We start from the raw sequence: 26613 nt of genomic DNA on the forward strand, positions 1-26613 counted from the left end.
CCTCCCTGGTCCCACCTCAGGGCTCACCAGATAACTTCTTTCTTGAAAGACTCTTCCCATACTATAGTACAGAGTTCATTGAAATCACGCAGGCCACATTTCTTAATAGACTCAGAATGAATACTACATTTCTAGAATGTCTGGGCTGAATGAAATCCAAGAATACAGAACTGACTGTGTAGACTAGCAAAGATTACCAATCTTTTAAAATAGTTGACTGAATACAAGGGAATCAAGTAAGAGCTTCTATATATTTTAGCTATAACTAAATAAGAATCTTAAAGCATATGCTAAAACTTGCCATTCATGAAGCTGTTTTACTGTGTTTAACCCCTGAAGGCTTTCTTTACGAAATAATTCCTTTTCCTTCTCTTGAATGTGGCAGTATTTACTGTCAACATAAAGAACTATAACTATTTTTAGTAACTTCACGAAACATTCATTTCTAAACATAGAGAAAATCTTCCTTTCAAGAAATCCAAGTTCTGGTCTCTTCCGAGGAGCAAACAACACATAATTCTCAGAGGTTTATTTCAGGTCATTTGGCTTGTAACGACTATATATAGAATCATATGCGATTTTATAATTCTAAATGAAAGTCCATTTGTGATCGACCTCAATCACTCAGAAAGTCTATTCAGCGAAGGCTAAAACAAATGCCAGTAGCCACGCACCCTGCCCCACCAAGGAAAGTTTTGATACTAGGACAGAACATAAATAACGGCCTTCTTTGTCTTCTTTCTACTCGTCAATTGTGCCCCACCGCGCAGTTTCCCTGGTGCCAGAATCCTTATTTGACAAGAGGCGTTTAGATTAATGTATTACCTGTTGTGCCCGAAAGCGATTATTAATGTATTACCAATAACAACTTTGCAGAAGATACACGCCCACACTAGAGGAAGGGTTGCGAACCCTCCGAGAATCGTAACTGATAGCCCTGTCTTGCACCAGGAGTTCTGCAAGCTGTACGAGTCCACAGGCCATTCCATCTAGACGTCCACCTCGAGGCCAGCAGGCATTAGCTTAAAGTGGTGGGGGAGGACTGCTGATTCTGACCTCTTGAAGAAAAGAAAGGGTGACCCTCCCCCCGCCGCAGGAGGAACTTCCCCCCAATAATGGCTCCAAGCCCAAAGAAGAGCAGGCTACGACTGGGGCCCCTCCTCTCGCTCCGGGCTAGGCCAGAGCCCCTTCTCAGGCGCTGGTCGGAGACCTCTTCTCGCCAGCCGGCTAGGCCCTCCTTCTGGCCTTCTCCACGAGCAGCCGCCGCCCCGACTCTGCTCCGGGCCAGTCTGACAAACCCCCGCGCGCCCACCTACCTCAGCCGCTCGTAGCCCGGGCCCCTCAGCACGCCCAGGGGCTGCCCATCGGCTGGGAACCTCACGCCGGCGCCGCTCCCTTCCCAGCCCGGCGCCTCTACACGGCGCGGAGAGCCCAAGGCGGAGGGCAAGGCGGCGGGCAAGGCGGCGGCGAAGCGGACGGCGAGTCCCAGGTCCGACCGCAGCCACCGCTCGCGGTCCTCCCCCGGACGCAGGAAGAAGAGGCCGCCACAGCCCCGTAGAGCAAGCAGCGGCGTGCGCGAGCTCGCGGGTACCGCGCACGCACACGCACGTCGCGAGACCCAATCTGCCGCCGACGACCAGCACGCAAGCCTGGGGAGAGTAGCCCAGGGCGCCTAGCTGCGCTTGCGCGGCTTGGGGAGGGCAGGAGGTGGGGCTTAGGCTGGAGATACTTAGGCTCTGGTGCAGATCGCGCGCCCGGAGGGGTAATAACTTTCCCGGGGTGGATTTTCACCCCAATTCTGTGATGCTCGATCTACTACCATTTTTCAGATTACAGGACTAATAAATGGTAGAGTCAGGACTTGAACCCAGCATTCTTGTTCCAGAAACTGCTTTTAATCACAAGGACACAGCCTCTGACTTTTACTTATGGATGGATGGGGTGAGATCTGAGACCTGCAAATAAAATGAAGAATATTCAAATAACATGAGGTGTTTGGACCCTCGGCCCTAGGGTCATGTAATAATGAAAAGCCTCAATTTGTGAGGATAACTTTAAAAGTTTAGTAAGTTTTTATATTCATGACCTCCTCTGAATTAACATATTCTTCATTCCACCATCAGAGGAAAGGATGGGACAAGATGTAGTTTGCTTACAAAGTCTCTTTTGTGTAGCTATTGCGAGATTTCTGACATATAGGCCACCCCATACAAGCCACTTGGCAGAAAGATTTGGTTTCCCCATTTCTTCCGTCCATTAATTCAAGGATGTCAGAAAGAAGAGGATCCAGAATTAGAAAGGCTGCCGAGAGGAAGACACTTTTTTCCTTTCTTTACTTTTCTTCTTCCTTCCTTCTTTTTCTTTCTCTTTCCTTCCTCCCTCCCTCCCTCCCTTTCTTTCTTTCTAAAGCATGGTGGTTGCTTTATTTTAAATTTTAAAAATTTTATCTTTTCCGGCTGCTACATGCTGCTTGCGAGATCCTAGTTCCCTGACCAGGGATCGAGCCCAGCCCCAGCAGTGACAGCGCAGTGTCCTAACCACTGGACAACCAGGGAATTCCCAAGAAGACACTTCTTTGACAGCGTGAAGAGGCCAGAGGCAGGTGCTGTCCCTTCTGCCCATGCAATGAAGACTGTGTGAGGAGATCATTCTTAGCACTGAATTGTACCATGAGCACAGCACTTGGCCCAGTGCTGCTGCCAGTAGGAAATAAAGGAAGAGCAACAACTTTTCTGCGTGAATATACGAGCCAGGAAGCAAACCAAATACAAAACATAGAACAGGCAAGCGCCATCATTTTCTGGCAAGCAGGGTTTTCTAAAATGATTCTAATTATCATTCTAATTACTCCTATAAAATACTAGAAAATAGGACTGATGATATTAGTACTGTTCATACATAAAAGGAAAATACCAGGATAGAAAACAGCTAAAATATGCACACAGATTTCAGGGCATATTACGTACCCTTCCAAAAAACATTTTAAAAACAAGTTTTCTTTTTTATTCTCGAAGGGAAATGTGAGGATGCACTGTAGTGCTGCCATATCATGACCATTCCAGATCCGTAACTTTAAACTTTCAAGTAAAATGGCATTTGTACATAAAACCACTTAAGAAGAAAACTTTTGTGAATTCCCTGGTGGTCCAGTGGTTAGGACTCCCCGCTTTCACTGCCAAGGGCCCAAGTTCAATCCCTGGTCAGGGAACTAAGATCCCGCAAGCTGCAAGGCATAGCCAAAAAAAGGAAAAGAAAAAAGAAAAGAAAAGAAAATCACACTAATAAGATCAAATGATTTGCAAGCCCAGTGGGGAAGTGGCCAGAGTAACAGAGGAAGTCAGACATTCCTGGTTTGAATGCCTTTCCAACATTCACCCATGGTACCCTGGACAAGTCCACTGCTTTTTCCAAGTTTCCATATGTGTGAAATGAAGATAATGTCTTTCTTGTAGGGCTGTGAAATTAAATGAGCTTATAACTAAAGAAAGAGGTGGATTTAAATCCTCCGTGACTATGGACAAGTAACTAGTTAACTCAATTCAACGTATTTATTGAATTCAAAGTACTAGGAATGCAGAACAGACAAGGTCCCTAACTAACCTCAGGAAGTTTGCATCCTGGTGCGATTGACAAAAACTCAAATAAATAATCAGAATAGTGTTAAATGCAATGATTTGGCGTTTCCGGATAATTATCTCAGGTTGGTCTTCATGAGGTGCTATAGTACACATAACACAGGTAGAATGCACAACTAGTGCTGAATATAAAGGCTTTTTCAAGAGCGTATCCATTTATCACCACTTCATTTGCAAAAAGAGCACTTAAGTGTCACACTATTTGACTTATCTCCAAACATTTCTTCTTCAAAAGTGTACACCTGTGAAATATGATTTGAACTCAATTCAGTATTTTTCATTCCTTCTCCAACAGTCTCAGCCTGGCCCAGAATAGGCCAGATCATATAGACAAACCACCTGTTAATAAGACTTTTGCATGATAAATGGTGATTGTATACATGAGAAAGGAAGGCCATAAAAGGAATATTTGACTACAGTGGGAACTGGCTGCCACTAAAGACCTTTCAATTAAGGCAACAAGTGTTCTTAAATGCTAATCATTTGAACTGAAACATGTTCATAACTTCCTGGATTTTAGTTTATCAGTAGCCACTGACTGTCCTTGCTAGATATACAGCTTATAGCAATATTGAAAAATAAAGCAATATTGAAAGACAGCATCAGAAAATGCACTCAGTCACCCACTGTAATAAGAGTACTAATATTATTGAATACTTACCATATGCCAGGCACTGTTTTTATATGCTTTAATGCTTTACATGTATTATTACATCTCATCATCACGAAAACCCTGAAATAGGAATTATCATATCTCTATTTTACATATGAAAAAGTGAGACATTTGAAAGCATTTAAGCAACTTTTCTAAGGTTGTCCAAGTACCACACAATACATGAATTTATTTATAATTATGTAATGTACTGTTATACTAAACTAATACTATACACAATATATCAAGTAATAACATATAATAAAATCTACTCAAAATATTTAAAAGATGAGATTTTAAAAAAAGACATACAAATAACGGCTCCTGTATGTTCTGCCTGCTTTCCAATGGCTTACTGTACATGTGCCCCACTTTGGAGACCACTGCTTTAGATAAAAGGCAGTCAAAATCCAAGAACAAAACAAAATGGAGATTATCAGTGGTTTTCAAACTTGAATATATATCACAGAATTATTACCATCCCAGACACACTTATAATAGCAATCCTAGACTGTAAAAAGTTACAGAGGAACTTGTGCTCTCTTTAAAGGCATCCACTCTGCTGTGCTTTCCATGGAGCTTTCCAAATCTGAGAATTTGGCCACGGGCTGGCTTGGGGGAAAGGGAGAACTCTTTTTCAAAAGTCAACAGTGCAGTTCTGGGAATCTCAGCTTCCAGAAGACTCCCTCAGGCAAAGGCATGGAAAGAAAATATTACCTTCAATATTACCTTGCACTTGCTGGACACTGGCACCTGAGAGCCTCCTAGGAATTCAGGAAAAAAGGCCAAGGACACTTTAACACCCAAGGCTGCTAGAACAGCCGGGAGTTGACAGGCTGCAAAAAAAATCCACCTACCACTGAGTGCCAAATTCAAATGACATGCTTTTCCTGTGGACAAACAGCACATTTTTCATACAGAATCCTCACATTTTCTTTATTCCATAATAGGCAAAACTGTGAAAAGGGACTAATATTCAAAACATGAACTATCACGTATTTCCATTTATTAAAGATGATTAGGATTTTCTTAAATTCTGAAATTCTAGCTTTTACAGTAATCCTAATGATATCCAAGAGTAATGTGAGTTCCAGTTTTCCAAAGGGGTTAAAACTTTCTTTTTTATTTCACATTTTTCCCCTCCAAAAGAACAAGGTTAATGCAAATTCAGAATTTTTTAAAGACTTGAGCTTCAAAATCATGAAATTCTATAAGCTTATGCCATATTTGGGAGAGAACAAGGTCAAGAAAAATAATCAAAAGTAAATTCCTCACCAGTCATGTGATTTGACGGTATGCACTTACATACCATTTTGGCCATAAAGCACCAGAAAGGTGAGATCATTGATATTGTGGGGATATCGCAAAGAATTCATTTGTTTATACTTTTCCTTCACATTTCTACTTGGATTACTTTCTACTGCTCAAGCAAAATTATAAGTTGATACAGAAAAAAAAAAAAGGATCTTCAAATATCTGCAATTGGTAATACATCAGGGAATCTTTACCTAGTGATGGAAATGTAGCCACCTTCAGCTCCAGAGAGCTGGCCTAAGAGCACAGCATATGTTTCAGTAAGCAACATGTAAGATGTTGCTATACTCCAAGTCAAACGCCTCATTCCAGATTTTATTAAAGTCTTCTGGTGGTTACAACACCTAAACTGAATAAAATGTTAAGACATCCCCTCTACCTCTCCACACACATTCATCTGTTCTCTTTCTCTCTTTATATTTACACACACATCTTTTTTAAAGATTAACTTCAGCTTTTCATGCTAGAAGCAGAAGGCATAAGAAAATGTCAATAGATTCCAATTCTTATATAAAACTATGTACCAAAATGTGAAGAAATGGTAGCTCCAGACTCAATTCTAAGAGTAAGAGTATGCTCATTAACCACAGTGGGCTAGCCACTCAGAATTCATGCCTGCTACAAGAACTTAGCATCCATCATCTAAAAAGGACCAAAATGGGGTATTGTATAAAACAAAATATAGTTGTTTACCCTGGACTTCGTTTCAACTACCATTTCCCCCTCAGCTCCTACCTTAAACAAGTGCTATGTTATCTGCCACTAAAGGACTTTGATGGTTGTACAAAGCAAAGCAAGGCATCATAGGAAAAGGCTGCCTCTCTCAAAGGAAGGACTGCAGTCACAGGTGCACTGTGACTACCAGGTGAACACCATGTGCATACCAACAAGGCTGCTAAGATATGAAATATATCAGATAATAAAGTGTCTAAAAGGAGTTGGAGAGAATCTAGCCGTTACCATTTCATTCTATACTTTCATTTTGTCAGAATGAGTGTCACTGTGATAAAACACCAATTGGCACATGAACCCATTATTTCACCTACAGCCTATCTATCTTATGCCAAATACAAACACCATCAAAGACTAAGAAACTTCTTCAGGAAGATATTTTTGGATAGAACTATATATTTTGGGTTGCTAGAATTTTTTTAATAAAGATAGAGAGTATAATAGTTCTCTCACATGCCTAGCAATGTAAACAAAATTAGATAAACAGCAGAAAACATTTCAGCAAAGATAATTATAGGAAAATGCAGACTAAATTAACTTTATTTTATAAGGAATTTAGAAAACATGAGCAAATATTGATATTGCATAAAAAACAAATTAATCTGTACGTCATTCAAATTTTAAAAATCAAAGAATCAGCGTGACACTAAAAAACTGTAATAACAGAGAAACGTGTTTCATTTTAACAAAATACTATCAGTGGCTTATAACAACTAGATATACAAACATAAAGGTAATAATGCTAAAATGATATAAAACCCTGAATCTCAAAGTGATGGAGCAGGCTGAAGGGAGCACCAATTGCCATTAATGTGGGACTGCAACATACTCTAACAAAGGAAATAAACTATCACTAGGTAATAAAAATAAGGATATAAATAATATGGGGGGGGGGGGCCCAAGACACCTGAAATTTTAGAGTAAAAGGTTTATTTGGTTCTGTTGTTACACATGTTTTGTCTGTTTTCTTCCTCTAAGAAAAAAAGCGGATATGTGAGGGGTCCAAGATTACTTCCAAGTTATACCTCAGATTTTTATGAGGGGTAACTTTATATTGAAGAAATCATGACTGATACTCCTTGTCACTTTAACCACCTAATGTACTATTAAAATGATTTAACAGCTTTAATACGCTTTGTTTTTTTTTCCCTTTTTTAAAAACTCTTAGGTCAAGAAAACTCAAAGGAACTTCTGTATCTTTAAGAAATACATCTATTTAATTCCTGAAAATTTTATTTTTTCAAGGAGTGACAACAATATGAAGTTCTAACACACCAGGAGTCCTGAAAAGAATATTAAGTGATCTAATTATAACAATTTAAATTAGAATATTCAGGAAATATATTTGAAGGCTCAAAAATATAATTTATGATTCTTTGTGAACTAAATTTCACTGAGAAATGCTTAAGGTCTGAGTCTAAAATATGAGTGCCATTATGCTTTTCTTAAGAAAGAAAATTCACAACCTACGTAATAATCCTGGAGAAAAATCTGGTTGGCAGGATGTTCATATGTACAGATGTATAAATGAGCACTTAGGGGGGAAAAGCAATCATATTAATATTTACAGGCTACAAATCACTTTCTTTAAAGAAGATTAGCAAAGAGTTAGTAGCTAGGTGCAGAGCCAGAGGTTGTGAGGGGAACCTAAATTCAAAAACTATTTAGTAGTAAATACTAAAACTCTTAGCAGTGTAAAGGAATGCAAAAAATTCTTACACTACAAATCTTTAATTTTACAAAAACCAAAAAGCAGTCCAACTATGGCCCATATACGATGATAAAAACTGAAACAAAAACTCTGAACCCATTTTGTAAAATTTCTATTATACCATTCTTAAATCCAGTTCATATTGTTCCACTGAGTCAAGTAAGATTTAAGCTCAAGATGGGGAAACAAAATTAGAGAATTTCACCTTTTCTGAGGAGATGATCACAACTTCATTGCAAGAAGAGAAGGTGAAGAGCTCCTTAGCGACTTGTATATTTTATTAACGTCAATGGAAAGTCCAAATACTTTAACTTTCTTAAACTTCTGGAATATTATCCAGATATTTAAAATATTGATATTTAAGCTTTACTTTAAAGGACACTTTAATGAACATAGGTCTGCTTTAAATATAGTTTGATAATTCTGGGGGTACTTACTGAAAGAAGATTCATTAGCAAATACTGGTTTCTTGTATTTAAAAAAAAACAAAGAATCAGCAAGACAAAATTTAAAAAATCTTAATTTAAAATACATTGTAAACTGCAGACAACTGCCACATGTATCACAGACCAGCACAGGTTAAAAGTTTTTTTCCATATGTTTTTATAAGACTTTGTATCTTCCTTTATTTGTTGGTTGGTACGAATTTTGCTACAAGAGAAAATAAAAGGTACATGATCAGTAAAAGGGAGAAAAGAAAAAAAAAAGAAACATGTTAAGCAATTTCCGTAACAAATTTATAAAACTATCAGATATTTAAAATAAAAAATATTAATATTATATTGAGGAAGAACTATTCCACAATCATTTCTGTGTTCACTCAACTACTCCTTAACGACAGTTTTTTTTTGTTTTTTAACGACAGTTCTGAACCACTTAATAGTGGTGGCATTCTCTTCCTTGGTGAAAATCACTTGATTTAAGGTTGTTTTTAATCTTCCCTCTTGTTTTATGTACCTTCTATTCTTTAAATTTTTTATCCACCCAAAAGAATGTCCTATAAGGGAAATTTTAGAAAAGCCCTCAAAAACGCAATCTTAGAGAAAGGATAAAAGTTTCCTTTCAAAGGGTCCTCATCCCAATGTACACACTGTGGGGAGAGTTTGCAGGGATGTGTTTGCTTCCCTTGGAAAGATGGTCTATAAAAGGCTGCTTTATCCAAAATCAAATCAAGTCCTAACCTAAGTCTAAAAATACTGGCAAAAATGTAGAGAAACTGGAATTTTCATACACTGCTGAAGGTAATGTAAACTGGTATAACTACTCTGAAAAATTATTTAGCAATATCAACTTAAAGCTAAACTACACATATGCTATAACTAGCAATTCTACTCCAAGGTATATACTCAAGAGAAATATAAACTAACATGTACCAAAGAGACATGGAAGAATGTTCACAGAAGTGTTACTCATAAAAAACAAAAACTAAAATGACCTCAAAGTCTAAAACCTAAATTAACTGTGGTATATTCACATGCTTAAACATTATAGAGCCAGGAAAAGAATTACTGCTACATGCAAAAACACAGATTGATTTCCTCAAAGTAGTGTTGAGTGAAAGAAATTAGATATGAAAGAGTATGCAGTATTTGATTCCACTACATGGAGTTCAAAAATAGGTGAAACTAATCTACCTTGTTGAAAGTTAGAAAAATGTTACATTTGGGGGGCAATGAAGAGTGACAAGGAGGGGCATGAGCAGGGCTTCTGGGAAACTGGTGATGCTCTGTATTTCTTCATCTGGGTAGTGATCACATCAATGTGCTTTACTTTGAGAAAATTCATCAAACTATATCTACATCATTTGTCTATTTTTCTGTATTTATATTATAGTTCAATAAAACATTTATTAAAACAAATTACTAAGTCCTTGAGGTTTTCACTCACCAGCCGGATCAGTTCTTCTTTTATAAGCCTGGTGATTTCTGCCTTTGCTTTCTGCACAGCCAGTTCATTAGCACCTGGTGAGTGAGAACATTATTCATATTATTAGAATTACACTGAATGTTTATCCATGTCCTAGAGATCCAGTAGAAATACTGTAGGTGACTTCCAGGAACATTGTACTTCCTTGTCAAGATAGTCTTTCAATACCCGGTGGAACATCATCTACACTGTATCATGGCTGCTTATTATTATGATTACTTTTAGAGTTTCAAATGTAACCAGTGAGGTTAGCGTTAAGAGTGTTAAGGTTAGTGAGGTACTAGTGTTACAAGTTCTTGGTATGCTGGTATGCAAAGAAAAGATAATTTGCAATCTGTCCAAAAGAGAGAAAGAAAAAGGAAAAGGAAAATATAAATTCCTTGGAAAAGGGCTGGACAAAAGTAGACTAGAGATTAAGGACTAGGAGTGAAATGTCAAAGAATAAAAGCAGAACTGGGGTTGTAATATAGAGAACTGTGTTTTTATATTAAAAAAAAAAAAATTTTTTTTTTGGCTGCCCTGTGTGGCATGCAGAACTTCCCCGACCAGGGGTCAAACTTGTGGCCCCTGCAATAGAAGCATACTGAACCACCAGCGAAATCCTGTTTTTATCATTTAAGAAAATCAAATAAACAATTCACAAGAAATGGGAAAATTTCTCCCCTTATTAGATATCATAACTGTTTCAAATCTTTAGAGAGGAGAGGAAAGGAGTGGGAGGGAGAAGAGGAGAAAAAGAAAGTGGAAAAGGGAGGGGAGGAGGAGGGAGGGGAGGAAGAGGAAAAAGAAGAAAAGGTTTAACAGGAAAGAAAGGGCCATGAGTATAGCTGTGAATTCATAGCAACATATCTAATCTAATCTAAGTCCTATACCTTCACCAGCCACTGACCACAACATTTTAAAGCTATGGGTGTTGGAAGGGAGGAGAGGTGGATATGTGAAGCCAAGGGTAGAATTAAGAGCCAAGCCAGAATGAAAATTATTAAAAAAATGAAATTCAGGAGGAAATATGCATTTGGCATGAGTTGATATGAAGCCTGTTGACATTCTGTGCTGTTTTAAAAAGAATGAAAATGATACTCTCACCCAGCTCCAAGAGCAATTTTCCTGCTTTAGAGCCTGGCCATTTGGACCAGTTTAAATTTTTGACTTACACAGCTTCTTTAGGTAATAGGTTACATATGTTTATAAGCTGTCATGAAAAAGTGGCATTTCCTTTCACTGGTCCCAAAACAACTCTGGCTGCTTTTAAGGGATTCTCCACTAGTGAAAAGAGAGGGTCACAAAACAGGCTATAAATTATACAGGCTGGTTAGGCACATACGTCCTTCCTGTTCTTCCCACTGCCTAGTGGGAGGCTGGGAGCTGCTGAGCCACACAGAGCCTCTAAGGAGCCAGGCAGTGGGGTCCCACCAATTACAGAACTAGAAACAGATGACACTAGGCTCCTTCCAACACCTGTTTTCATCCCATTAGTGTTCAGCTGATTTGGATGGAGTTTCAAAAACTAAAAGATCCTTTAAATCTAATCATCTATGAAAATTCTCAAAGCTTTAAGTCATTTAAATTACCAGTCTCCAGCTCTTATTTAGCATCTTCATGTTTCTAGAATTCTCAAGATTCATTTCTTTTTTTAAAAATTATTTATTTATTTATTTTATTGGCTGTGTTGGGTCTTTTTTGCTGTGCGCGGGCTTTCTTTTAGTTGCAGTGAGTAGGGGCTACTCTTCGATGCGGTGTGCGGGCTCCTCATTGCCATGCCTTCTCTTGTTGCGGAGCATGGGCTCTAGGCATGTCAGCTTCAGTAGTTGCAGCACATGGGCTCAACAGTTGTGGCACACGGGCTTAGTTGCTCCACGGATGTGGGATCTTCCTGGAGCAGGGATCAAACCCGTGTCCCCTACACTGGCAGGCGGATTCTTAACCACTGCGCCACCTAGGAAGCCCTCAAGATTCATTTCTGACAAGGTTATTTTTTTACTGTGGAAATAAAAACCTTACTTAGATTATAAAAATTAGATGTTTCTTCTTAAGTACATACAAGTGACAGTGGAAAGAAGAGCCCAGAACCATGTTAGGTGGATGGAAAAGTCAGCAGAAGCTGTGGGCTTCTCATTTCACTTCACTTGGTAGTACAGGAGATGTGTTCTGATAAAGTTATATACAAATTAAACCTGGCATACACTAGTTATACTATACTAAGCATAATTAACTTTAAATTAACAAACTACTTGTGGGATCCTTTTTCAAAGCAAACAATTATCTCTTTGATTTACCACTTTAAAAGGCAGTCATTTAAAATACTGGTTTTGAAATCTTAGAGATACTCAGAAGAAATTACTATTATGTTATTACAAAAAAATTTTTTTTTTAAATATAATACTGGTTTTGCTTAAATGACATCTATGACATTCTAGCTGAATATACAAGCATGACTCCATGTTTACCAAAGGTTTTACCATCAGATTCTACTGAAAGGCATCCTGTATGGCCTAATGAACAAAGCAGTAAGAGAGAGCTGTCCAGCTCCAAGTGCAGAAGGATGTCAATGTAATTTTCTCTCCTTGAACATCAAGGTGCCAGCAACCCCCATTTTACCTCACAATAAGGAAAAATATCACATAATTCAGAAACACATTGAGTCACTGCCAGAGCAAAAGTCCTTCAGGATACATAAAAGAGTGCCATTTAATTTTTTTTTATACATTTATTTATTGGCTGCGTTGGGTTTTCGTTGCTGCACACAGGCTTCCTCTAGTTGCTGGGAGTGGGGGCTACTCTTCATTGTGGTGCACAGGCTCCTCATTGTAGTGACTTCTCCTGCTGTGGAGCATGGGCTCTAGGCACGTGGTCTTCAATAGTTGCGGCACACAGGCTCAATACTTGCGGCTCACAGGCTCTAGAGCACAGACTCAAAATAGTTTTGGCACACGGGCTTAGCTGCTCCGTGGCATGTGGAATCTTCCCAGAGCAGGGCTCAAACCCGTGTCCCCTGCACTGGCAGGTGGATTCTTAACCACTGCGTCACCTAGGAAGTCCCAAAAGGGTGCCATTTAAAAACCTGACTTAAAATAGATATGAACCAGAGGAATCAAGATGGCAGAGTAGGAGGACATGCACTCACTTCCTCTTGCAAGAGCACTGGAATTACAACTTACTACTGAACAATCATCGACAGAAAGATGCTGGAAATCACCAAAAAAAAAAAAAAAAAACACCCCACGTCCAGAGACAAAGGAGAAGCCGCAATGAGAAGGTAGGAGGAGTTTAAAATCAAATCCGATAAAAGCTGGGTGGGTGACTAACAAGCTGGAGAACAGTTATACTGCAGAAGTCCACCCACAGAAGTGAGGGTTCTGAACCCCACATCAGGCTTCCTAACCTGGGGGTCCAGCAATGGGAGGAGGAATCACCAGAGAATCAGACTTTGAAAGCCAGTAGGACTTGACTGCAGGACCTCCACAGGACTGGGGGAAACGGAGACTCCACCCTTGGAGGGCACACAAAAAAGTGTGCTCACCAGGACCCAGGGGGAAGGAGCAGTGACCCCATAGGAGACTGAACCAGACCTACCTGCTGGTGTTGGAGGGTTGCCTGCAGAGGTGGGGGGAAGCCGTGGCTCACCAAGGAGACAGGGGCACTGGCGGCAGGGGTTCTGGGAACTGTTCATTGGCGTGAGACCTCCCAGAGTCCGCCATTAGCCACACCAAAGAGGCTGTAAGCTCCAGTGCTGGGTAGCCTCAGGCCAAACATCAAACAAGGTGAGAACACAGCCCCACCCACTGGCAGACAAGCAGATTAAAGTGTCACTGAGCTCCACCCACCAAATCAGATTAAAGTTTTACTGAGCTCCGCCCACCCAGCCCAACCCACCATCAGTCCCTCCCATCAGGAAGCACCGGAGCCTGCTAGATAGCTTCCTCCACAAGAGGGCAGACAGCAGTATCAAGCAGTATCAGCAGTATTTCATCTTGTGGAACTGATAACCACAGCCACAGAAAGACAGAGAAAATGAAAAGGCAAAAGACTTTGTACCAGATGAAGGGACAATATAAAATGCCAGAAAAACAACTGAATGAAGAGGAGATAGGTAACCTTACAGAAAAAGAATTCAGAATAATGAAGGTGGAAATAATCCAGGACTTTGAAAAAAGACTGGATGCAAAGATCAAAAAGTTACAAGAACAGTTTATCAAAGACCTAGAAGAATTAAAGAACAAACAAACAGAGATATGCAACACAACAACTGAAATGAAAAATACACTAGAAGGAACCAATAGCAGATTAACTAAGGCAGAAGGGCAAATAAGTGACCTGGAAGACAGAAAGGTGATAATCATTGATGAGGAAAAGAATAAAGAAAAAAGAATGAAAAGAACTGAAGACAGCCTAAGAGACCTCTGGGACAATGTTAAATGCACCAACATTTGCATTATAGGGGTCCCAGAAAGAGAAGAGAGAGAGAAAGGACAAGAGAAAGTATCGGAAGAGATTATAGTTGAAAACTTCCCTAACATGGGAAAGGAAAGAGCTACCCAAGTGCAGGAAGCGCAGAGAGTCCCAGGCAGGATAAACCCAAGGAGAAACACACCAAGACACATAGTAGTCAAATTGACAAAAATTAAAGACAGAGAAATGTTATTAAAAGCAACAAGGGAAAAACGACAAATAACATACAAGGGAACTCCCATAAGGTGAACAGCTGATTTCTCAGCAGAAACTCTGCAAGCCAGAAGGGAGTGGCAGGATATATTTCAAGTGATGACAGGGAAGAACCTACAACCAAGAATACTCTACCCAGCAACGATCTCATTCAGATTCGACGGAGAAATCAAAAGCTTTCCAGACAAGCAACAGCTAAGAGAATTCAGCACCACCAAACCAGCCCTACAACAAATGCTAAAGGAACTTCTCTAAGTGGGAAACATAAAAGAAGAAAAGGACCTACAAAAACAAAAACAAAACAATTAAGAAAATGGTAATAGGAACATACATATCAATAATTACCTTGAATGTAAATGGACTAAATGCACCAACCAAAAGACACAGGCTGGCTGAATGGATACAAAAACAAGACCCATATATACGCTGTCTACAAGAGACTCACTTCAGACTTAGGGACACATACAGACTGAAAGTGAGTGGATGGAAAAAGATAGTCCATGCAAATGGAAATCAAAAGAAAGCTGGAGTAGCGATACTCATATCAGATAAAATAGACTTTAAAATAAAAAATGTTACAAGAGACAAGAAAGGACACTACATAAAGATCGAGGGATCAATCCAAGAAGAAGAGATAACAATTATAAATATATATGCACCCAATATAGGAGCACCTCAATACATAAGGCAAATGCTAACAATTATGAAAGAGGAAATGGACAGTAACACAATCATAGTGGGGGACTTTAACACCCCACTTACACCAATGGACAGATCATCCACAAAGAAAATTAATAAGGAAACACAAGCTTTAAATGACACAATAAATCAGCTGGATTTAATAGATATCTACAGGACATTATATCCAAAAACAGCAGATTACATGTTCTTCTCAGGTGCACATGGAACATTCTCCAGGATAGATCACATTTTGGGTCATAAATCAAGCCTTGGTAAATTCAAGAAAATTGAAATCGTATCAAGCGTCTTTTCCAACCACAACGCTATGAGTTTAGAAATCAATTACTTGAAAAAAACTGTAAAAAACACACATATGGAGGCTAAACAATACACTACTAAATAACCAACAGATCACTGAAGAAATCAAAGAGGAAATCAAAAAATACCTAGAGACAAATGACAATGAAAACACAACGATCCAAAACCTATGGGATGCAGCAAAGGCAGTTCTAAGAAGGAAGTTTATAGTAATACAATCCTAACTCAAGAAACAAGAAAAATCCCAAATAAACAATCTAACCTTACACCTAAGAAACTAGAGAAAGAAGAGCAAACAAAACCCAAAGTCAGTAGATGGAGAGAAATCATAAAGATCAGAGCAGAAATAAATGACATAGAAACAAAGAAAACAATAGCAAACATCAATAAAACTAAAAGCTGATTCTTTGAGAAGACAAATAAAATCGATAAACCTCTAGCAAGACTCATCAAGAAAAAGAGGGAGAGGACTCAAATCAATAAAATTAGAAATGAAACAGGAGAAGTTACAATGGACACCACAGAAATAAAAAGCACCATAAGAGACTTCTACAAGCAACTATATGCCAATAAACTGGACAACCTGGATGAAATGGACAGATTCTTAGAAAGGTATAACCTTCCAAGACTGAATCAGGAAGACACAGAAAATATGAACAGACCAATCACAAGTACTGAAATTGAAACTGTGATTAAAAACCTCCCAACAAACGAAAGTCCAGGATCAGATGGATACACAGGTGAATTCTATCAAACAATTAGAGAAGATCTAACACCCATCCTTCTCAAACTCTTCCAAAACACTGCAAAGGGAGGAACACTCCCAAACTCATTTTATGAAGCCACCATCACCCTGATACCAAAACCAGACAGAGATACTACAAAAAAAGAAAACTACAGACCAATATCACTGATGAATTTAGATGCAAAAATCCTCAACAAAATACTAGCCAACAGAATCCAACAACACATTAAAAGGATCATGCACCATGATCAAGTGGGCTTTATCCCTGGAATGCAAGGATTCTTTAATATACACAAATCAATCAATGTGATACACCATATTAACAAACTGAAGGATAAAAACCACATGATCATCTCAATAGATGCAGAAAAAGCTTTTGACAAAATTCAACACCCATTTATGATAAAAACTCCCCAGAAGGTGGGCATAGAGGGAACCTACCTCAACATAATAAAGGCCATATATGACAAACCCATAGCAAACATCATTCTCAATGGTGAAAAACTGAAAGCATTCCCTCTAAGATCAGGAACAAGACAAGGATGTCCACTCTTACCACTATTATTCAACATAGTTTTGGAAGTCCTGGCCACAGCAATCAGAGAAGAAATAAAAGGAATCCAAATTGGAAAAGAAGAAGTAAAACTATCACTGTTTGCAGATGACATGATACTATACATAGAAAATCCTAAAGATGCCACCAGAAAACGACTTGAGCTAATCAATGAATTTGGTAAAGTTGCAGGATACAAAATCAACACACAGAAATCTCCTGCATTTCTATACACTAACAATGGAAGGTCAGAAAGAGAAATTAAGGAAACAATCCCATTCACCATTGCAACAAAAAGAATAAATTACCTAGGAATAAACCTAACCAAGAAGGTAAAAGACCTGTACTCAGAAAACTATAAGACACTAATGAAAGAAATCAAAGACGACACAAACAGATGGAGAGACATAGCATGTTCTTGGACTGGAAGAATACACTGTGAAAATGACTATACTACCAAAAGCAATATACAGATTCAATGCAATCCCGATCAAATTACCAATGGCATATTTCACAGAACTAGAACAAGAAATTTTACAATTTGTATGGAAACGCAAAAGACCCTGAATAGCTAAAGCAATCTTTTTCTGTTTGTTTGTTTGCTTGTTTTTTTTTTTTTTGGAGCACGGGCTTAGTTGCTCCGCGGCATGTGGGATCTTCCTGGAGCAGGGATTGAACTCATGTCCTCTACATTGGCAGGCAGATTCCCAACCACTGCGCCACCTAGGAAGCCCATAAAGCAATCTTGAGAAGGAAAGACGGAGTTGGTGGAATCAGGCTTCCTGACTTCAGGCTATACCACAAGGCTACGGTGATCATGACAGCATGGTACTGGCACAAAAACAGAAATGTAGATCAATGGAACAGGATAGAAAGCCCAGAGATAAACTATGGTCAACTAATCTATGACAAAGGAGCCAAGGATATACAATGGAGAAAAGGCAGCCTCTTCAAGGAGTGGTGCTGGGAAAACTGGACAGCTACATGTGAAAGAATGAAATTAGGACACTTCCTAACACCATACACAAAAATAAACTCAAAATGGAATAAAGACCTAAATGTAAGGCCAGACACTATAAAACTCCTAGAGGAAAACATAGGAAGAACAGTCTTTGACGTAAATCACAGCAAGATCTTTTTTGATCCACCCCCTAGAGTAATGGAAAAAAAACAAAAATAAATAAGTGGGACCTAATGAAACTTCAAAGCTCCTGCACAGTAAAGGAAACTATAAGCAAGACAAAAAGACAACCCTCAGAATGGGAGAAAATATTTGCAAACGAATCAACAGACAAAGGATTAATCTCCAAAATATATAAACAGTTCAATATCAAAAAAACAAACAACCCGATCCAAAAATGGGCAGAAGACCTAAATAGGCATTTCTCCAAAGAAGACATACGGATGGCCAAGAGGCACATGAAAAGCAGCTCAACAACACTAATTATTAGAGAAATGAAAATCAAAACTACAAGGAGGTATCACCTCACACCGGTTAGAATGGGCATCATCAGAAAATCGACAAACAGTAAACGCTGGAGAGGGTGTGGAGAAAAGGGAACGCTCTTGCACTCTTGGTGGGAATGTTAATTGACACAGCCACTACGGAGAATAGTATGGAGGTTCCTTGCAAAACTAAAAATAGAACTCCCATATGAGCCAGCAATCCCACTGCTGGGCATATACCCAGAGAACACCATAATTCAAAAAGACACATGCACTCCAATGTTCACTGCAGCACTATTTACAATAGCCAGGACATGGAAGCAACCTACATGTCCATCAACAGATGAATGGATAAAAAAGATGTGGTACATATATACAATGGAATATTACTCAGCTATAAAAAGCAATGAAACTGGGACATTTGTAGAGACATGGATGGACCTAGAGACTGTCATACAGAGTGAAGTGAGTCAGAAAGAGAAAAACAAATATTGTATATTAACACATATATATGGACTATAGAAAAATGGTACAAATCAACCCATTTGCAAGGCAGAAATAGAGACCCAGATGTAGAGAACAAACATATGGACACCAAGTGGGGAAAGCAGGAAGGACTGGGTGGGGGAATGAATTGGGAGATTGGGATACCAAATAGTACACTCTAAATATATGCAGTTTATTGTATGTTAACTGTATCTCAATAAAAATTCTTAAAAAAAAAAAAAAGATATGACCCAGTTTCTCAAAGTCTCAATCACAAACAAAACAAATGCAACTTGCCTAGTTCTAGACCCACATTCTTTGTACACCATCTAAAATATGTATGAATCTTACTGTATTGTAATGGTAGAATGTCACTAACATGGAAAACATAAAGGCTATATCTGAGTTTTACCTTTGTCATAATTCATCATTATTAATTTTAAAAAGTCCAATAGTGAGAGTGATAGTGAAAATGTCACAGGAAGGAACTTCAAAAGCCTGTCTCTCCACAAAAGCAGTGAATAACCTTGCAAAAAACTGTTAAAATCAACTTTATCAGAACTTGGAAACTAATCAAAAGTTTACATCAACCTGGCAAACCCTTATTAAAGGGAAGTAAAAAAAGAAAAAAAGGCAAAAACCCAGCTCAATCCTGGTAACAAAAGTTTTCTGCTTTTTAACTTACTCTGATCCTATCAAGCATTTTTGAGCAGGAAACAACTTCTACTTAGGGTAGATGGGATGTACACTGCACATGCATTTCTCTTCTTGTAGTCTTTATGTTAAGAAGTCACACAAAAACAATTTGAGGTCACCAGTTAAAAGGAAAGTAACTAAATAGGCACAATACTAATTTACTTTCACATCTGTGAAATTCTCTTTGTTTTGTCCAGGAAAGAATCAAACCCTAAAAATAAGTCCTCATGTATATTTAAGTCATTTTTAGTTTATATTTATTTCAGTAAGGAACTTAACTAAAGTTATAAAGTTTTCACAAAAGTCAAAGGAATGCCAAAATATAAAAAGAAAACACTAACTAGTAATAAACCTTATTTACAATACACTTGCAGTTTATACTTCCATTGATCTTTCCAACAACAAAATTTAGAGCTGAGCTAGCCAATACAGTAGCCATCAGCCATGTGGCTATTTAGATTTAAGTTAAGAAAAATTAAATTAAATGTAAAATTTCTTGGTCACACTGGCCATATTTCAAGTGCTCCACAGCCATCAGAGTTTTTATTGGACAGTGCAGCTTTAGAGAGATCACATGGATATGCCTGTCAAATAATATTTTGTGTGCAGAAGTGGCTCTAGAGCTTAGTCAGATGCATCACTCAGAAAATTTATCAAGCACCTACCATGTGTCAGACAGTGAGAATACAGCAGAAGATAAAGTCACTGCATTCACAAAGCTCTAGTAGGGCAGACAGAAACAAGTAAAAACATACTATAATTTCTATGTAATGAGTACTGTGAAGAAAAACAAAGCAAGTAAAAAGCTACAGAGTAGTGAACTGAGATGAAGTAAGGCTTCCTTGTTAGAAGTGATGCGTATATCTCAAAGGACTAGACTGGTGTTTGAGATTATACAAAATGTAGGAGAGCTCCTTAGCAGCCATCTAAACCATTTATGCAGCAGGTATGCAGACTCTGGATTTATATGACACAAGGAGTAAATCTCTTCACAGCCCAACATCAGTATTCAAAAAATAATTAGTTTATTAAATAGATGAAATGGATCTGTGGCTGGTCTATGCTTAAAAATCTATTATAAAGATGATCAAATTAAATATAAATGAAGGGAGACAAGTTGTCCTACCATGCAGCAGCTAACACAGTAGGGAAAAAAAAAAATCAAACTGGAAACTGTTTTTTGAATTCATTCATGAATGCATGAAATAAGGTTAAAAAGCACACCTGATCACTCTTAGATAATGCATTACTTATATCCTTTGAGTTAGGGTATGCACAGTCCTATCCTATTTTTTAAAAAGGTACGTATGAATTTACAGGCCTAAAATCAGAGGCAATATTTGCTTGGATAAACAAGCATTAAGTGGACTAATATAGTTGATTTACTTTCTAACCTAAACTTTAGCCAAAACATTCTAGTTACTGGAAGCATAAAGAGACCAGTCCTGAAAATACATGTTTTCTTTTAGAGTGATTTTCAATTTGATCAAATTGTCAAAACTGAACAAGTCCCAAATACAGATCGTTCACCTCTATATATGTACTAAAATTCTAAATAAAGACCACAAATGATAGATGAAACTGTTTTTTTTCTTATAGGTGTTCCTCATTTTCAGTCCTCTCTATAACTGACCTCATATTCTTTCTGTGTCTATTACATCTATATGTAACTTAAGATTGAAACAGAACCAACAGTACATACTTTCGATTGCCAAGTAAATTTTCCGTTCTCCTTCCTTAGGTTCTTTGCCAGGTGGGAAATATGTTCCTCTGATTGTAATTGCAGCTTCAGAATATTCACTGATTCTCTGCAGAGCTTCCTTAGATGTAACTTTCCACCTAGCAGTCTATGAAAGAAACAGTGGGGGAAAAAATTCATTAAAACAGAATTTAAAAAACCTGATGTAATTAACAAAGAATAGGTTAACTAAATCATATTATGGTCAATATTAAGATTATAATTAACACCTTCATCATAAATTCATTCAGATTCTAATGTAACTAGAACATAATCATAAAAATGGAATTTCTAGTGTTGTCTCCATATCCAGATTAAAAAGTAAGCAGCCATTACAATGTTCATGGGTTGGGATTTCCTTGGCGGTTCAGTGGTTAAGAATCCATCTTGCAATGTAGGGGACAATGGTTCAATCCCTGGTCAGGGAACTAAGACCCCACATGATGCAGGGCAACTAAGCCAGTGTGCCACAACTACTGAGCCCATACGCCACAACTAGAGAGCCTGTGTCCTGCAACTACAGAGCCTGTGCACTGCAACTACTGAGCCCACACACTGCGGAGCCTGAATGCCACAACTATAAAGAAGCCTGTGCTCCACGATGAAGAACCCTCCAGCCGCGCTGCAATGAAAGATCCCACCTGCTGCAGCTAAAACCCACCCAATGCAGCTCCCCTCCCCCTGCCCAAAAATTGTTCATGAGTTTTAAACAAGGTATTTTCGCTTCTAAAAAAGGAGTTTCTACTCCACAATACAAAAAAATTTTTCTTAATGTTTAAATCTGTTACTTGCCTGTGGGAAGTCATTGATCTCTAATTCTTCTTCATATCTCTTAAAAGATTCATTCTGTCCACCATCCTGTCTCTCCTCTTCTTGTTTCTCCAAAGGCACATAATTGAGCTTGGCATTGATCTTTTCAGCAAGTTGCTCTGCAATGGTTTTTGCAGATACAGTGGGAGCCAGGATGGTGCCACCTCTGAGAATTGCATTGGTGGCCTGTTGCATCACATCCTGCAGTTAAAGAAGACCTACAGTCAAATCTCAAATGAAGGCAGAGACAAGACCAAAGACCCCACAATAAATTGTTCTCTGGAAAGCCATTAACTAAAAGCATCTTTCTAATGTAGAGTCCTACCCATAAGTGCAATTTAACAGCACATATACATAACGGTCTACTATATCTCCCTTACTTGATGAGAAAACTTAAGAACATTCAATTCTGTATTAAAAATTCTATTGAGTCACAGATAATTAGGTAACTTTTGATATGAGATATAGTATAATATTTATAAAATCATTTATATACTTTGTGGCTACTAGGAGTTTCCTATGAATCAGAATCTTTGCCCACTACCACCACTGAGCTCCTCCTCCCATGGACCAACCCAACATTTTATAAATTATAGTAAGTGATTTTACCCAACACTTTCTCTCTTTTTTTTAATTTGAACTTAAATTTATTATTAGGTGAGGTGCTGCGTCCCTATTTTCAGAAGAGGCACAGGCTTGAGTAAACACTTCATAGTAACTCACTGGCTAAATAAAACAGATGCAGAGATCCAAGGCTCTGAGCCTCAATTGTGGCTGCCTCACTGTGTCAGCCCACTGGCCTCTAGCTTGGTCATTCCACTTGGACACTACAGACGTGAACCTATACGAGCTACTGGACGCAGGGCCCTGTAGGTCCCCAGACTCGAAATTTTAAAAATACTGTCAAAATTAACAAACTGTTCTTTGGAAATGCTATGAAAATTTAACCTTAGTTAAAAATTAAGATGGACTTTCTAGGTGGTACAGTGGTTAAGAACCCGCCTGCCAATGCAGGGGACCTGGGTTCGATCCCTGCTCCAGGAAGCTACCACATGCCACGGAGCAACTAAGCCCGTGCGCCACAACTACTGAGCCTGTGCTCTAGAGCCCATGTGCTGCAACTACTGAGCCCGTGTGCTGCAACTACTGAAGCCTGAGCACCTAGAGCCCACTCCACAACAAGAGAAACCACCGCAATGTGGAGCCCACTCACCACAATGTAGAGTAGCCCTCGCTCACCGCAACTAGAGAAAGCCCGTGTGCAGCAAGAAAGACCCGATGCAGCCAATAAGTAATAAATTAAATAAATAAAGTTAACCAAAATGCTGGAGAGGGTGTGGAAAAAAGGGAACCCTCCTACAGTGTTGGTGAGAATGTAAATTGGTGCAGCAACTATGGAGAACAGTATGAAAGTTCCTCAAAAAACTAAAAACAGAGTGGCCATATGATGCAGCAATCCCACCCCTGGGCATACATCCAGACAAAACTATAATTCAAAAGGATGCATGCACCCTTATGTTCAGAGCAGCGCTATTTACAATAGCCAAGACATGGAAACAACCTAAATGTCCATGAATGGATAAAGAATATGTGGTATTGTGGTATGTGTACACACACACACACACACACACACAAAATGGAATACTACTCCACCATAAAAAAGAATGAAATAATGCCATTTGCAGTAACATGATGGATCTAGAGATTATCATACTAAGCAAAGTCAGGAAGAAAAAGACAAATACCCAATGATATCACTTATATGTGGATCTAAATTATGACACAAATGAACCTATCTAAGAAACAGAAACAGACTCATAGACATAGAGAACAGACTTGTTTGTGGTTGTCAAGGGAGAGGGGAAGGGCAGAGAGATAGACTGGGAATTTGGGATTAGCAGATGCAAACTATTATATAGAGAATGGGTAAATAAGAAGGTCCTATTGTATAGCACAATATCCTGTAATAAACCATAATGGAAAAGAGTAAGAATATATACATGTATAACTGAATCACTCTGCTGTACACCAGAAACTATCACAACATTGTAAATCAATATACTTCACACACACACACAAAAATTAAGTTAACCAAAAAACTCCCAAAAGAAAGATGGCAAGTGAAATTTTTAACACATTTCCCCACTGTGTAAACCCACGTCAATTTAAGTTATGTAACTGGGTGTTTGTACTTCAAAGGTATTGTTTGTGTGCCCAATGACCCATCCAATAAAAACTGGACAAGAAAGAAAAAGAGAGTTATTTCTTTAGGATTTTGATAAAATCACTCAGAATACTACTTGATAAAATTATCCATGGTTAACATGTGTATCGGGCCTTCCAGAATAGGCATTAAGACTTCAGTTAACCACACTAGAGAAATCACCCAAATACAATAATTAAAGAATTCTGTATTCAGAATAATGTTAGATAACGTTAATAGTGTTAAATAATGTTAAATGCTTAGTACTCAACATCTAGAACAACTTATTGTTCACTTGTGCTGACATAATTCCTGAAAAGCATTTAGAACTTACAAAAAGTACTAAGACTTGGAACAAATTACTTAATACCTGAGACTCAATGCCCAAATTCTTCTGAGCATTGATTCTAAGAGCCAATCTCTTCGCAATTTCTAACTTCTCAGCATTTCCTGCAGTTGGAGCAGGAACACTAGATGTTCCAGGTGCAGCCATATCCTTCACTCTCTTCTTTGAATTAAACATGCTTTCAATTTGCTCATCAATCTAAACAAGAAGAAAAAGGATTAGTAAAAATCTAGTTAAAAATACCAATTTAGAGAGAGGGAGGGGAGGGGATGGGGAAGGGGAAGAGAGGAGAGGGGATGGAGGAAGGAAGGAAAGAAAGATACAACACTGCAAGAACCACCTCAGCAGACTCCTTAGTGGTAAAGAAAATACATCCCAATTCAGTAAATAAAGAACATGTGCTGTCAAGATAGGGCAAACAATTTGATGCAGCTGAGTTGCTCCAGGGCCAAGACCTTGAGGTCAAATTACAGTACACTGCAATATGAAACAGGCTGGAAGAAGGGCAATAACTCAAGACCAGTGGACAAGTAAAAATACAGTCAATAGTTCCCAGGGGAATTGCCACAATATGTTCTTAAGGCAGGGTTCCTAAAATTCTTCCCAACTCCAAAAATGCAACTGAATTTAGCTAAAAAACTGGGTAAGAAAATCAGGGGGAAAAAAAAGTATTGTTTTATTCCTTCAAACCAAGGAAGGAAAGAAATGAAGGTTGGTTTCCCCATCAAAGCAAGAGCAATGCTGAAAATCTTGGCTCTCCAGGAGTCACATGAGTCCTACTGCCACTGTGTAATCCTCAGGTTAGCCACTTCTACCTCATAAGCTATTTGCATTTCCTTTTAAAGATGCCTTTTGCCCCAAAATGACTACTGACACTACCAACTAAAGGATGAAAACCCCTTCACATACTGGAATTAGGCTAATATTTCAAATCTCAAATGAGGAGAAAAGCTTTTTTAGGGTTTTAAATTAATTAGGTTAATTTAGAAAGAACTTTTACTGAAATGGAAACAGACAACTTACCTTCTTTTTAAAATATTTGTTACCTAATAAGGGGTTTGAGTTATCAACTACTTTTTTTTTTTTTTCTTTTTTTTTGGGGGGGGGCACACGGGCTTAGTTGCTCCGCGGCATGTGGGATCTTCCTGGAGCTGGGATCGAACCCATGACCTCTGCATTGGCAGGCGGATTCTTAACCACTGCGCCACCTAGGAAGCCATCAACTACTTTTAAACTAAAATTTGAGTGACATTTTTAAATTAAACTGCATACATGGCATTAAATCCAAAACAAATGCATAACATCAGGAATGGGGAATGTATATGGTGCTAGTTGACAGGGGTAACTTTACTTTTGACTTCATTCACTTTAGTATTACAAAAATTATATAATATTTTAACAAGAGGGGAAAAAATGAACATATTTCATTATGAGATTTTTAAAAACTGTTTAAGATAACAAAAAAAAACTGAGGTGGTTTTAAAAACAAAGCCACATATTCTTTAATACGCTTCCCTTCAAGAGGTGGAGCCTCTCCCTGAATGTGGGCTGGACTTAGAGACTTGCTTCCAACAGACAAAATCAAGTGGAAAAGCCAGTATATAACTTCAGAGACTAGTCATAAAAGGTACTAAGGCTTCCTCTTTGCTTTCTCTTGGATCACTCAATCAGGGGAGCCAGCTGCCATGCTATAAGGACACAAATGCAGAGTGAAGAACAGAAGCATCCTGCCAACATTAAAGTGAGTGAACCATCTTGGAAGAAGATGGTCCTTGTATCAGTGACGGCCTCAGACGACTGCAACCTGGGACAACAGCTTGAATGCAACCTCATGAGACCCTAACTAAGAACCACCTGGCTAAACTGCTCCTGATTTCCTAACCCTCAGGAATCGTGAGATAACAAATTTTTAATGTTTTAACCTGAGTTTTGGACTGACTTGTTACACTGTAACAGATA

The 26613-nt window shown here is 38.5% G+C and overlaps 2 protein-coding genes across 8 annotated transcripts in view; both read right to left on the reverse strand.

The window, feature by feature from the left end:
* Window positions 1–8612, reverse strand: part of C1H5orf24 (chromosome 1 C5orf24 homolog) — a 30547-nt gene extending 21935 nt beyond the window's left edge. For 3 of the 5 annotated variants that reach the window (XM_057734743.1, XM_057734733.1, XM_057734704.1), the window contains exon 1: window positions 8482–8612. In XM_057734743.1, coding sequence (XP_057590726.1) covers window positions 8482–8496 — 15 coding nt within the window. In that variant the 5' untranslated portion in view covers window positions 8497–8612. Of the gene's footprint in view, window positions 1–1316; window positions 1570–4296; window positions 4322–8481 lie in introns of those variants that run through there. The other 2 variants (XM_057734711.1, XM_057734722.1) reach the window with 2 other exon arrangements.
* The window catches only part of DDX46 (DEAD-box helicase 46), a 61814-nt gene continuing 43756 nt past the window's right edge, over window positions 8556–26613 (reverse strand). For 2 of the 3 annotated variants that reach the window (XM_057734672.1, XM_057734689.1), the window contains 5 exons: window positions 24676–24852; window positions 22088–22306; window positions 21260–21404; window positions 9932–10005; window positions 8556–8695 (listed from right to left, as the gene is read on the reverse strand). In XM_057734672.1, the coding sequence (XP_057590655.1) occupies window positions 8648–8695; window positions 9932–10005; window positions 21260–21404; window positions 22088–22306; window positions 24676–24852 (663 nt within the window). In that variant the 3' untranslated portion in view covers window positions 8556–8647. The remainder of the gene's footprint in view (window positions 8696–9931; window positions 10006–21259; window positions 21405–22087; window positions 22307–24675; window positions 24853–26613) is intronic. The other variant, XM_057734680.1, reaches the window with a different exon arrangement.

The sequence above is a fragment of the Hippopotamus amphibius genome, chromosome 1 (genome assembly GCF_030028045.1).
Source record: "Hippopotamus amphibius kiboko isolate mHipAmp2 chromosome 1, mHipAmp2.hap2, whole genome shotgun sequence".
Taxonomy (NCBI): domain Eukaryota; kingdom Metazoa; phylum Chordata; class Mammalia; order Artiodactyla; family Hippopotamidae; genus Hippopotamus; species Hippopotamus amphibius.